The sequence below is a fragment of the Lygodium microphyllum genome, chromosome 1, assembly GCF_053477565.2.
Source record: "Lygodium microphyllum isolate KBCC chromosome 1, Lygodium_microphyllum_v1.1.10, whole genome shotgun sequence".
In the NCBI taxonomy this organism is placed as follows: domain Eukaryota; kingdom Viridiplantae; phylum Streptophyta; class Polypodiopsida; order Schizaeales; family Lygodiaceae; genus Lygodium; species Lygodium microphyllum.
In genome coordinates, this window is record NC_141135.1 from 174,942,739 (window position 1) to 174,955,783 (window position 13,045).

General features: G+C 42.4%; 1 protein-coding gene across 1 annotated transcript in view; it reads right to left on the reverse strand.

The window, feature by feature from the left end:
- The window catches only part of LOC148041991 (uncharacterized), a 51,477-nt gene extending 40,985 nt beyond the window's left edge, over nucleotides 1-10,492 (reverse strand). The window contains exons 1-6 of the mRNA XM_087700940.1: nucleotides 10,350-10,492; nucleotides 9,518-10,257; nucleotides 9,385-9,422; nucleotides 8,958-9,098; nucleotides 8,558-8,637; nucleotides 8,159-8,468 (exon numbers count right to left, since the gene is read on the reverse strand). Coding sequence (XP_087557066.1) covers nucleotides 8,159-8,468; nucleotides 8,558-8,637; nucleotides 8,958-9,098; nucleotides 9,385-9,422; nucleotides 9,518-10,257; nucleotides 10,350-10,492 — 1,452 coding nt within the window. The remainder of the gene's footprint in view (nucleotides 1-8,158; nucleotides 8,469-8,557; nucleotides 8,638-8,957; nucleotides 9,099-9,384; nucleotides 9,423-9,517; nucleotides 10,258-10,349) is intronic.
- Between the last annotated feature and the right edge of the window lie 2,553 nt (nucleotides 10,493-13,045).

The following is a 13,045-nucleotide window of genomic DNA, read 5'->3' on the forward strand; positions in this document are numbered from 1 at the left end:
ATGTGAAGAGAGAATCTCGATCACTAATGATTCTTCTGGGTAACCCATGTAGCTTGAATATCTCCTTGATAAACAATCTTGCAATGTCGGAGGCTTTATAGTTTGTCTTTACTAGAATTAGGTGTGCAACCTTGGTAAGCATGTCAACCACAACCATAATGGAATTGTATCCTCCTTGGACTTGGAGTAAGCCTACAAAAAAATCCATACTGATGAATTTCCATTTCATTTGGGGAATGTCAAGCGGTTGTAGTTTCCCTAGCATCATGACATGTTCGGCTTTGATACGTTGGCAAGACAAACACTCAGTGACATATTTGAGAACGTCACCTTTAAGCCTCTCCCAATGGTAGCTCTTCCTAACTACATTAAGAGTCTTAGCATAGCCAGGATGTCCTGCGAAAGGGGAATCATGAGCTTCCCACATTATCTTCTACTTAAGTGACTGGCTTGCTGGTATACACAGCCTTGTTCTGTAGTAGACAAGTCCATTATCAAAATTGAAAATTCTTGATACTTAGCTTGCAACTTTTTATTCTGCTCCTTGGTAGATATTTCCTTTAGCATTATTTGGTAGGCCAAATCATGGCATGCTTCCTCTCTAGCTAGTTCAAGTATAGGGTTGTTTGGCATAGATACTTTTGTAATCTATTGAAGGTGGTAGGTGCATTTGTAAGCCCGAATGACATAATTAGAAACTCGAAGTGCCCAAATCTTGTATTGAAGGCCGTCTTTGGGATATCTTCTTCCTTGATCCTTATCTGATAGTAACCTGACCTAAGATCAATCTTGGAAAATATCTTTGTACCCTGAAGACGATTAAGAAGCTCATCTATTCTAGGAATGGGATACTTGTTCTTGACTGTTGATTGGTTCAACCCTCGGTAATCAATACATAGTCGAAGTGTCCCATCTTTGTTTTTTTGGAATAGCACTGGAGCTCCCCACGGTGAATTGTTAGGCCAGATGTAGCCCTGATCTAACAGTTGCTTGAGTTGTTCCTTCAACTCAATTGCTTCTGGTATGGACATTCTATAAGGTCTCTTTGCAATTGGCGCAGCTCCAGGTACTAACCTATCTCATGATCTACTTCTCTTTTAGGTGGAAGTTAAGTCAATTCTTCAGGGAATACGTTAGCGTATTCCTTTAGCCATGAAGGCCCTTCATGAGACTCTTGCTTTTGATCTAACTTGTTGAATTTGATCAAGTAAACGGGTAATCCTTTTCTGACTCCTTTTATGGTCCGAGATATTTTGGCCATTTGGATTCTTGGCACTCCTGCCTCACCTTGAGTTGTGACAAATTCCCTTTCAAAGTTTCGAAAGGAAACTTGACCCTTTCCACAGTGAATGTGGGCATCATTGGGCTTAAGCCAATCCATCCCGAGTAGACACTCATGGATACCTAAATTCATGACTCTGAATTTGACTGAAGTCTTCTTTCCTCCCAGAAAGAATTCCACCTTAGCAGTTTTCCTGGTACAAGTTACCTCACGACCATTTGCCAATTCCACAAGCAGGATAGATGCTTCTACTGTGGCTATTCCTAATCTTTTTGCACATGCTGGTGAGATAAAGGAATGTGTACTGCCACAATCAATCAAGGTTTTGAAACCTTTACCTTGATAGTCCGAATCACCAAGAACTGGCGATTCGGCCCTTTCTTGTGTAAAGCGGCATGGATTGTCACTCTTTCGAATTCTGTTTCCATATTCGGATCTTCCTCTTCTTCTTCTTCGCATCTTTGCCTATTGGCAATGCAGGCGATTCTTCCTCTTCCATGGGTGGCGGCTCCTTGACCACGGCCTGCTCCTTGGAAAGGCGTTTGGCGATGTCCTCCGCTGAGCTTGGGGCATTGCCTCTTGAAGTGACCAGGTTCGTTGCAGTGGAAACAACGGAGGTTTCGGCCATTGATTTTAGTAGGAACAAAGTTGTTGACGTTATTTGTCCTTGCTTTCTTTCTTTGTCCCTGATTATGACCTTGAACTCTCTTCATTTGAGGTTTGAATGCACCTCTGTTCGGGTCATTATAAGACCAAGTTTTGCTACCCCTTGGTCTAGCTTGCATCTCCTGAATTATAGGCGTCGCTCGAATGAGTGCATCCTGAAGATCTGATGGACCCATAGATTGGAGATGGGTATTTACTGGTGGATTTAAGCCCGCACAAAATTTGGACACTTGCTGTGTCATGTCCATCTGTGGCGCATACTTTAAAAGTGAGACAGATTTAGAGTAGTATGCATCAAGAGTGAGTCCTAGTTGTTTTAGCTCGTAGAACTCATTCATTTTCTGCGTGCGATATGCAGGTGGTAAGTATCTTCCCTGCACGGCTTTCTTCATTTCTCCTAGGCAACGGATCCCTCTGAAATCCCTTGATTCTTGCACCATTGCTTCCACCAAAGTCTGGCTTCGCCGGTGAGCTTTAACTTGGCGAGCATAGCCTGATTGACAGGTGCAATACCGGCTGCTTCGAAGTAATCCTCTATGGATTCAATCCAAATTTCAGCATCAGCCTGAACAAACCTACCTCTCCTGTCAAACTTGGGTGGCTTAATCTGCTTGAGGAGGAACTTCTTCTCCTGGATCACAGCAGTACTTGATGTAGGAGGCGAATTTGGAACCTGTACCTAGGATTGTGCCTCAATAAAGGTTTTCTTAACATTATTATATGATAATCGACATTAGCTTATCTTTCATTTTTTAGTTCAACTATCTCGTAAACAATGTAGCTACTTAACTTTTTAACAACTCTTATGCACAGTCAGATATTGATAAAAAGAAGTTTTTATTTGTATTTACATGGGCATAGACCTTTTGAATACAACATTTCATGTAATGATAAGCCAATCGTGACATTCAGTTTGGGGAGAACAACATTGTATTGCATTTGTCTACAGGAACTGTGTAATAGTAGGGTTTTGGGCCATGGATATTCAGGAATCGATAAATCATTGGAAGTCCAGGATATCCTTTCCGTTGGAATCCATACTTCTCATGGCGGCCCAACACTTTAATCCTGTCGGCTAGGATTACACGGTTTACTTTCTTATATACATATGAGTTCATCTCAACCCTCCGACCTCGGATATGTAAAGTTGAATTTACGTGAGCTTCCACAAAAACGAACAGCTTTACGACCTTCAAGTCTTCCAACCATTTGATCCTTTTTAGGTTGGTCTATAGATAAGCAAACCGGTGGGCAGCTATATAATAGATTCCTGAAGCACCCGCCAATCTTCGTTCCATGTACAAAGGTGATGGATTATAGATCTGCTCCAAGATGTTCATCATCCCAATTCTTTGTCTATAAAGCGGAGAATGCATTGGAGTCATAAACATGACTCGAAATACCAAAAACTTGTTCCACGCTTCATAATTCTGCAAGACAACATTGAAGGTAAGAAAATGTTTGGACAACAACAATTTCTTTACTTCATTTTATTGAGATCTCATAAAAACAATTCCGTTGTTGGTCGGCTCTGATACCAACTGTAACGTGTCCACTAGTATCATCTAGGACACGTCTTAGCAGTCCATCGGAAAGGATGTCTAGAAAGCTCAGCCCGGCACTCGCATGGAATGATATGGGACTTGTGATCTAGGTCTTCCCGTGTCTGCCACGTAGCGGAAGTATCCTGGCCGTTCCCACTTAGGATCGATCGGAATTAGGGTTTTCTTGATTGGTCATTACCTAACAGCAACTAGCGTCGGACCCAAGTGAACTACTTTACGCAGAAACGATAGGCCCGAAGCGGATTCATGCTGCACTTGGTTCAAGGAGAATGGGAAACGAGAGAGATGCAAAGCTCAACCTCTGTGCCATAAGGCATAGTCCCATTCCGTTCCCCTAAAACAACGTAAATCGGTTAAGACATAACTCTAGGTCATCGCTTTTGTTATTCGTTTTCTTTGACAATCATCCCGCTGTTCTTTGAGAAAAGTTCCCGGCTAATCGGGACCACCCAACCGCAGGACGGACCTATGGCCCATCCTTCGCACTTTCCTTGGTTTTTTTAGTTATGTAATTATCTAACACATTAATTTGACATGTAACAACCAGCTTCTTTAATTAATCCGTTAAACACTGGTTCCTTCACGTAATCTTATGACATGACATAGAAAAACAATATCAAAAAAGTTCTTTATTAACAAATCATCATTTTTATCTTTGAAATACAAGGAGTTCCCCCCGTAGGCTTGTCCATAATCTGCCCGAAGGCTATCCAATAATCCACAGTGATCATTATTCCAAGCTTGTGCCCGTAGACTAGTATGCGGGCCTCGAGATCCAATCCCGAGTCACGTTAGCCTCTTGTGCAGGACCCGGAAGGCGAGGGATTTATGGCCAGAGCCCCCCCTCGCACGGAAGCATCCTCCTGCTCCAAGTAGAGCTCAACGGAGAGACCTCTCACGCCGGGTTTCGGTCCACGTCCCTGGCGCGGTCAACAACCCCCTTGGTTAGGGTCAGGCAGGCAGTCGGGGGTAACTCAAACTACCTCTCCCTTCAGGCCTTTAACCTGAAGTATAGGTATTCATTTAATTTGTAATTCATAATTCAAACAGTGCTCTAAAATCTCTAGCAAGCACAAACATTTCCATTAATCGACCGTGTTGTTTGGCAAACTGCTAAGGAATTATTCTTTCATTTTGAGTGTATTAGCACTCGTTTCCAAGGTGTCTTGTAACTTGGCGAGATCCTTTATATTCCGGGTTAGGGCGTACCTTATTAACCCAACTTGGTCAACCCTAAAGTTCATTAGATACTTTAGTTTCCGGTTTATAACTTTCCTTATTTAGAAGGATATCCAAGAATACGTCCTTTTGCAAGATAACTTGCATAAGTATCTGCCATCCTTGTTGAGGGTATTTACCCTTTCTTCTTGTGAATCAATCACAAGACTAAATTACTTCGTACTTGCTGCACAAGTCCTGCGATGAAATAATCCATTTTGGATTCTTTAAGTTGACGTATGTCGGACCTAGGGTCTCTTTTTAAGAACCTCAAGGACAACCCTGGTTCTTTTACCTTTACGAAATTAATTCACCCTACAATCAGGGAAGGTAGTCAAGTGCTTAAGGTATAAACATTTGTTTGGTCTTTAAATCATTCCCAAGGCATATCTTGTAGCATGGTATTTCTAAATTTAGATTGATTTGGTTATCTTTTGGAAGGAAATATTGATCACCTCGGCACGATTTGTTATCCTTGTGACAATTGATTTTTCAGTCCTAAACTTTATTGCTTTGTGATAGGTAAATTCAATTTAATCTTCCTTTTTCCTTGCAAACGAAACTTATGCCAATTAACATTCTTTTCCTTGCCTTACTTCCTAGTAATTTGAGCAACGTAAAAAAAACCTTTCATGAATGACTCGTTGCAAAAAGAATAGGGTTAATGGTGCAAGATGCAGCTTTTATACCTTCAGGAATTTAACTGAAATAAACTACTATAGTAATAGATAATCTTATTCGTAATTCATTATAAATGCATGATGCTATTCAAAGGAAACTACGTTCTATTCATTATCATTTGTTCAATTAAACTGAACTCCTTCATTGTAAACAACTCGGAAAAAATATATCCTATCCTTAACGATTTATCTTTATATGATTTGACTAAAAACCCGATATAAAACCAAGAAGGAAAAACCTGGTTTTGGGGTGAGATATCCACATGTATACCGGGAGATGACTCTCCCGCAGCTACTCCTTGAACTTTCTTAAGTGGCATCGGAGTTCAAACGTAGAGGCAGCTTTTACTCTTTATTTCAGATTTCCACCGTCTCTCTCTCTCGGCAAGAAGTCGTTCAAAAAGTTGACCACGAGAAGGGATAATAAGACCTCTAAAATCTTAGCTTCTTCGAAGAGGGAAAGGTCTATAAAGCTTAAGAGAAAAAGGGTGGTCTATAGGATATAATCACGATGGAAAAAGTTATGTGTGAATGTGGCTTCACAATATCTATGAAAGCCCTTGGGAGATCTTTGGCACTGGCGTGAAAGGACTTAGGGGTTTTTCAAACCCAAAGGGAAATTTGAAAGATAATATAAGGGTTTACAGTATGGGGGAAAAGGCGTGTAAGTAGAAAGGGGACACGGGGTTTTTTAAAAAAAAGCTTAGGGATGTATGAAGTAATGAAATATGAGGGTTGAAACACGGGGTTTCAAAGAAAGATGGGACTTATGGATTTCGGCACGAGGTTTAAGGGTTTTTGAGGTCAAGGGAATTTGGGCTAAGGTGGCTTTCGAGGGATGCTAGGGGGGCAAAGGGTTTCTAAAGGTTAGAACCGGGAGGGAATGAAAAGGGTAAGGAAGGATATAGGAAGGGAAACTTGAGGGTTTTAAAAACCCGGGGGAGGGGGAATGAAAAATCACAGGAAAGGATATGAGGGGGTGAATGGGGGCTTGATTAGTCCCCCCCTTATGAAGCTTCGACAAGCACTACAACACAATGCCACCATACACGCGTCCATTACACGCGAAAAGTTACGGGCGAGTGTATGGTCGTTTATACTTACAGCAATATCGGGCGCGTGTATACATGCATGTAACAGCGCATGTATAATTGCATGTGAGGGCGCGTGTATTTGCGCGTTAAGTCTGTCATAATACACGCTCTGTTACACGCGACACAGAGCCTAACTACAGAAATCCATTTCTTTTCAAAACAGAAAACCATTAAGTTTTAAAAATGTCATTGTGCATTGTAGTGTTTACAAACCATTACAAAATCCCACTACATGCACTTACAACAACGTAATATATTGAAAAATATATCTTCATATGGTTATTGAAAGACAAAGTATACAATAGAAATGTCATGAATTTGGAACAATACAGTGATGGATTGGTTAGGGTTCGATCTCATCTTCAATAAGATCCATCCTTGCCAAACGATCAACATCAATATCCATTTGATCAATTTGTAAGGCTACGATTAAATTTATTCTACTATCGCTATTTTGCCCATTGATAATGGTACCGATGCCTTGATCATTCTCATCATCATCACCATCATCCTCAATGGAAGGGTCATCCTCATGATCATGAGAAATGGCACGCTCATCCTCATTATCATGATCATCTACATTGGCATGTTCGACATCATCTTCTTTGCGGCTTGCCACATCCTCCATATGCTCCATATCAGTGAATGTATTATACATTACTTTGGAACGTGGTGCAATAGGGATGACATACCACCATTTACTGTCATGCACCATTGGCAGATAGATAACCTGCTCAAATACACATAATTCATTAATTAATTAGCATATCAAAAGTCAAGGGGTGCGCGAGCTTAGATATATATGTACATGAAACACATTTGTAAAAAAATGCATACCTGCTCACATTGTTGTGGCAATACGAGCCTATCTTTCTTTGTTTGCCAAAACTTTGTAGAGTCAATAGTTACATAGCCACTTGCATGGCGTTTTATCGTTGCGTTAGGCCCTTTTTCCACCACGTTCATTTGCCATTTGACATCCAAAACATACACAAAGAAGCGGCGAAAGTCAAGTCTGTATATGTCTTGGATTGTGCCACAATAATCATCAATTTTTCCATTGGCTCCCTCAAAGCTACTAATGACACCGCAATCTTGTGTATTCCTCTTTTCATCTATTCTTTGTGTTCGAAAATGCTTGCCTTCACACCATATAGCATTGAACATAGTGCACTGGACCAAAATATAAGCAATATCTATGTAAGCAATTAATGTGAATAAATATGAAAAGCCAATCACTTACAAAGAATGCAAATTTACATTTGTTCTATGTACCTTTAACATGCATCCTCGTGCATACTCCCATTCTTCCGCCGTGATATGCAGCCCCTCATCTCTCTCTGCTCTCTCCATTTCCTCATGCAACCAATCAACATGAATATCATTCGGAAGTGTTGCTAGATGCTTAGGGTACGCCTTACGAGAGCCACGTTGCCTCCGAAAGAGAGCTCTGTCTGCTTGCCTTTTTGTCTTTGCATCCTCGTATCTTGTAACCCATCTGCTCATCACATCACTATTAAGGATGCAAGTGAAATTAAGATCATCAATCAATGTTCTCTCAATTACTTTGCTCTGTCCTTTTCCTTGAGGCACAATAGACGTCATCCTCAAGTCCTCTTCATTGCTCCATAGTCGCGGCAAAGAGCTATCCACCTGATCAAGAAATTCTGATATATATACAAGAGACTCTTGTATCAACCAACCCTCAGCCATGCTTCCTTCGGGCCTTGCACTTTGCCTCACAAAGTCTTTTAAGGTCTTCATGAAGCGCTCTAGGAAGAACATCCAACGGGCATGCACAGTGCCACATAAAGCAATTTCATCCACTAAATGCACAATGAGATGTAGTTGACTTGTGAGAATGGTTCGCGGAAAAGTCTCCTCTACCATACAAACCACCTCCACTGCCATAACACGCGCATCATCCAATGTGGGTGGATCAATTGCTTTGGAACTAACATATCTGAAAAATAAATGCACAGTACGTTATACCTCATGCACATTCATTTTGCAAGGTATAATGAAGGGTGATCTTACATGGGATTTACATACCTCACAAGCTCGCCCATCTTATAAATACATCTTTTCAAACTCCTGTCTGCACAATGGTCGATGCTAGTAGGTAGTATGAACTGCGCACATAAGAGCACATGTATATTTGGGTTAGGGCATTACAAAATTTAATTTCAACCTACAATAATTGGAAAACACTTACTTGGAGCATCTTGTGCCAATCGTGGGACTTCAACCCATGTAGTTGCTCAACCCCTCTTTTCTTAGTGGTTGTAAACGCTCCCTTCAACGATCTCATGCATCCAGTGGGAGTACGCAAAGTGGTGATGGCTTGCTTTACCTGCTTCTCCTCCTTCTTTGATATAATCCAGGGAGCAGGCGGAAGACGAACGTGCCCACCCTCCTCTTGTGGCCAAGCTTGACGCATACGTCCTGCGACCTGCAAGTCCTCCCGTACGCTAACATTGTCTCTTTTACCAATAACATGTTCCCAAATACTAGATCCCACATTCTTGAATATGTGCATGGGATCAAGAAGATGGTTGATCTTGAGATGGGTCCAATATGGTAGCCGGAAAAAAATGGAGTACCTACACAAGGGATTGCAGACTGTCATCTTTATTCCAACTTTAGAGACTACACAAAACAAGATTGAAAACAATGGAGATGTACATGTTCATGCCATCTGGAGGAAGAACATTTGAAGACTCCCAAATACGCTTCCAATCTTTTGCACGAAGTGTCTGTGGATGAATGTTCCTCTTACTAGGAGCATATTTAGGGTGATCTGATGCGAGAAATCGATGATGATTATCGAATATGGTCTTACACAAACCATCAGCATACTCATGTACCAATGAAGGGCCACATATAGGACATGCATGTTTACCCGATGTCCTCAAACCTGTTAAAATAAAAAAAAAGTTAGAATAATAAAGTCAATAGTTATAATTGATATAGCTAGTAGTATTAGAGTCGGGAGGTAGTTAGAATTCTTACCAGAACAATCGCTGTATCCTGGAAAGTCATGCATTGTCCACATCAACACTGCTTTTAAGTCGAAGTGTCGAGAGGAGGGAGGCCTACTAATGTCCACTACCGCAACACCTCTCCATAGTTCCTCCAACTCATCAATCAACGGTTCAAGATAAACATCCATATGCTTGAATTTATGTTTCCCTAGAATCAGAAGGGATAACATAAGATGTCCCTTCTTGATCGCCATTGATGGTGGAAGGTTGTAATTCACCAACACAACCGGCCACACGCTGTATGCGGTGCTCTTGAAACCAAACGGATTCACTCCATCCATACCTAGGCCAAGTCTCAAGTTTCTGGGCTCTGTTTTAAAGCTGGGCCACTCATCTTCAATATGCTTCCAAGCAGGAGTGTCTGCAGGAATTCTCCACATGCCATCATCCGATCGATGCGAGGAATGCCATGACATGAGCTCTGCTATGGATTTGCACTTGAACATGTGTTTGATGCGAGGAATTATAGGAAAGTGTCGCAAGACTTTACGAGGTACATCAAAACTCTTCACATCTGTTCTATACCTTGCTTCACCACAAGTGGGACACTGTCGAGCCTCCTTATGCGTCCCACGAAAGAGAATGCAATCATTGACGCATGCATGTATGCGATCATAATCCAATCCTCCAAGAGATGTCACATAGCGCCTTGCTTTGTCTCTTGAGGTGGGTAGTCTATTCCCCTTTGGAAGCATGTTTGATAATAGCCTGCATCCAATATCATCAATTAGCCCATAACCCTAAACCCTATACTGTAAACCAAAAACCACTAACTCAAATTTGCAAGTTACAATGCTTACTTCAATAATGCGTCAAGACTTGCATTGCTCCATCCATAAACTGTTTGTATATTGAGCAGTTCAAGTGAAGCACGTAAAATAGAGAATGTGCACCCTTCAAAAACCGGTGTCGATGAAGCGCTGTAGAGATGCTCTTGTTCCATATCATTGTCGTCCACACCTTTGCGATCATCCCTAAAAAGATTCCGCACCATGTCATCAAACACTTCCTCTTCCACAACTTCATGGGGTGCAGGGCTATTGTCATCCCTTTCCCACTCATCTCCGACAACAGATCCCGAAGCTCCAGCATCATCTCGTCGACGCTTTGCATGCTCTCGCCGTGCGTATGGCACCATGTTAGGGTGTGGTACTGCATCCTGCTTCAATCACAGTATATATATTACAACGCGCTCCATTAATTTGCACACCATGAGTTATTTTAATACTTTCAATTCACATCTTCTCACCTCTAAACCTATTTGAATCCATTCTCCATACATCGAGATGTGATTCAATGTAATTCGACGCGCTCGTACAATGCACCCTTGACATCGATTACACGTACACTTGATCCTTTGTGCCAGCCACACGTCGCGATCACGATGACGCATTGTCTCATCCTCACCAGAACTGCTTGAAGAGGATGATGACATGCTATGTCCAAAATAACCAATACAGAAGTAGGATCAGTTTTTAGTGAAATCATACACATCCTATGCACAAAACAATGGATACACAAGAACAATCAGTTTTTAAAAAAAGAATAAACAGTCTCTGTGTCGCGTGTACAGGCGCGTCTACAATGTATTCTGCTGCGCTTTTACACGCGCTTTTACACGCGTGCTTTTTGCGTTTACCTACCGCGCGCGTCGCTTTCTTTCTTTCAAAAGCCCTCTTTCAAAACACTTCTTCTTCTTCTTCTTTCTTTGTCGCTACAGTACATCTGCCTCAAGCTCTTCCAAACCCCCGAACCTGCCTCTTCCAACCAACCTTCTCCCTCTTGGACTACCCAAAAGAAGCAAAGGGTGCAGAAAACACAGAAAGGGAGAGAGAAGCAAGAATCAACGAACTCACCTTTCAAAGACTTTTCAAAGAGGTTGGTTGTCGTTTGTTTGTTTTGGCAAATCTGTCGCTTTCTTTCTTTCCACCCGTGCTATGTGTACTTGAAAGCGACAGAGGATAGAATTCACACACATTGTATATGTGCTTAACTATTTATTTCTTGACAAACGACATCCGTCAAGATAGAGGAAAGAGAGAAGAAGGAACCCTTGTGTATGTGTTTAGTCATTTCTCCCTTGATGGACAATGTCCGTCAAGATAGAGGAAAGAGTTTTTGTTTTTCATGAATTTCGTCACTAATTCGAAATGAACTTCTTCTTTTGGCTTATGATCTTCTACTAATTCGATGTTTGGTATTGTAAGAGATATGTTTATTTTCTAGAATGGTAGATATATATTGTAGGTTATATATTGTAGGAGATATATTGAGGAGATATATTGTAGGAGATATGTTTATTTTTTATATGCATGTTTTACTTGGTTCATTGAGGCGGAATTTCGACGCTTTGCAGATTCTTCATGGATCCAGGCTCTTCCTCCGATCCGTGGGCATACGCCACTTGGATGATGGAGATGATAAACCATTTTGGGCGCCATCCTAATCCAGTGGAGCTGACAGAGTATATGTATGCCCATCCTCCTCCTAGACTCCCAGGTCACACCGCGCCCCCAAGTACACAAGCCTCTCCACTGCCGTCTACGCCTGCGAGTCCGGCGAGACGTACCCCTGCGCATACACGCTCACCGAGGAGACACACCCCTGCACGGACACACTCACGCACACCCTCCTCTGTACCGTCACGTGAGGGCTCACGGCCACCATCACGTGCTCCCTCACAGCCACAGTCACGTACACAGTCACGTGCAGCCACCCCTAGTCATGGCTACTCCCGCAGTACAGATGAGAGCCGACGCCGCAGTAGGGAGAGCGGGAGTGGAGGATTATGCGGCGGGTGCTTTGGTGGGGGGGTAGTAGGGCACGCGGTGAGAGAGGGCATGGAGGGAGGCATGTACGAGGAGACAGTGAGGAGTCGGAGGAGGTGAGAGAGGTGGAGGGAGAGATTTTCTACGATGTTACGGATAGGGGCGGGGTAGTCATGGATGCGAGAGGGAAAGAGGTGATGGAGTATATGCGGGGGGTAGTTTCAAACATATATAGAAACTGTTTTGTAAAATTTAAAGATCAGGATAGCCGGTTAGTTAGGGAGGTCCTAGATAGTGTACATAGTCGGTACCCCAATCCCCCACGAGCGACATTCTCGGATGTATGGGGAAGGACACGAATAAGGGAGATCTTAAGTAATAAAAGATCTCACCTTAAGAAACTCGCGTACGATGATGGGGTGAATGTAGCTGCGGGTGGCTATCCTTGTGAGAAACCTGCCATTGCCCACAAACGCGAGTGGAAGGAGGCAAAGAAGCGCGCAGAGGGAGGCGTGAAGAGCATGCAGCATGTGGAGGCACGATGGATCCAGATGGAGACCATTGGATCGTCGCATTTCGGATCTGGCGGCGTCGAGTCGTGGGAGGCAGAGTTCGTAAGTAACTTGCCTCTTTATTTGATTGTTTGCCAAATTCATTGATTCTATGATTGTTTTGATCTTACAAACTATCTTGATTATGTTACAGCGACGGGTTATGGGGAGGAGGCC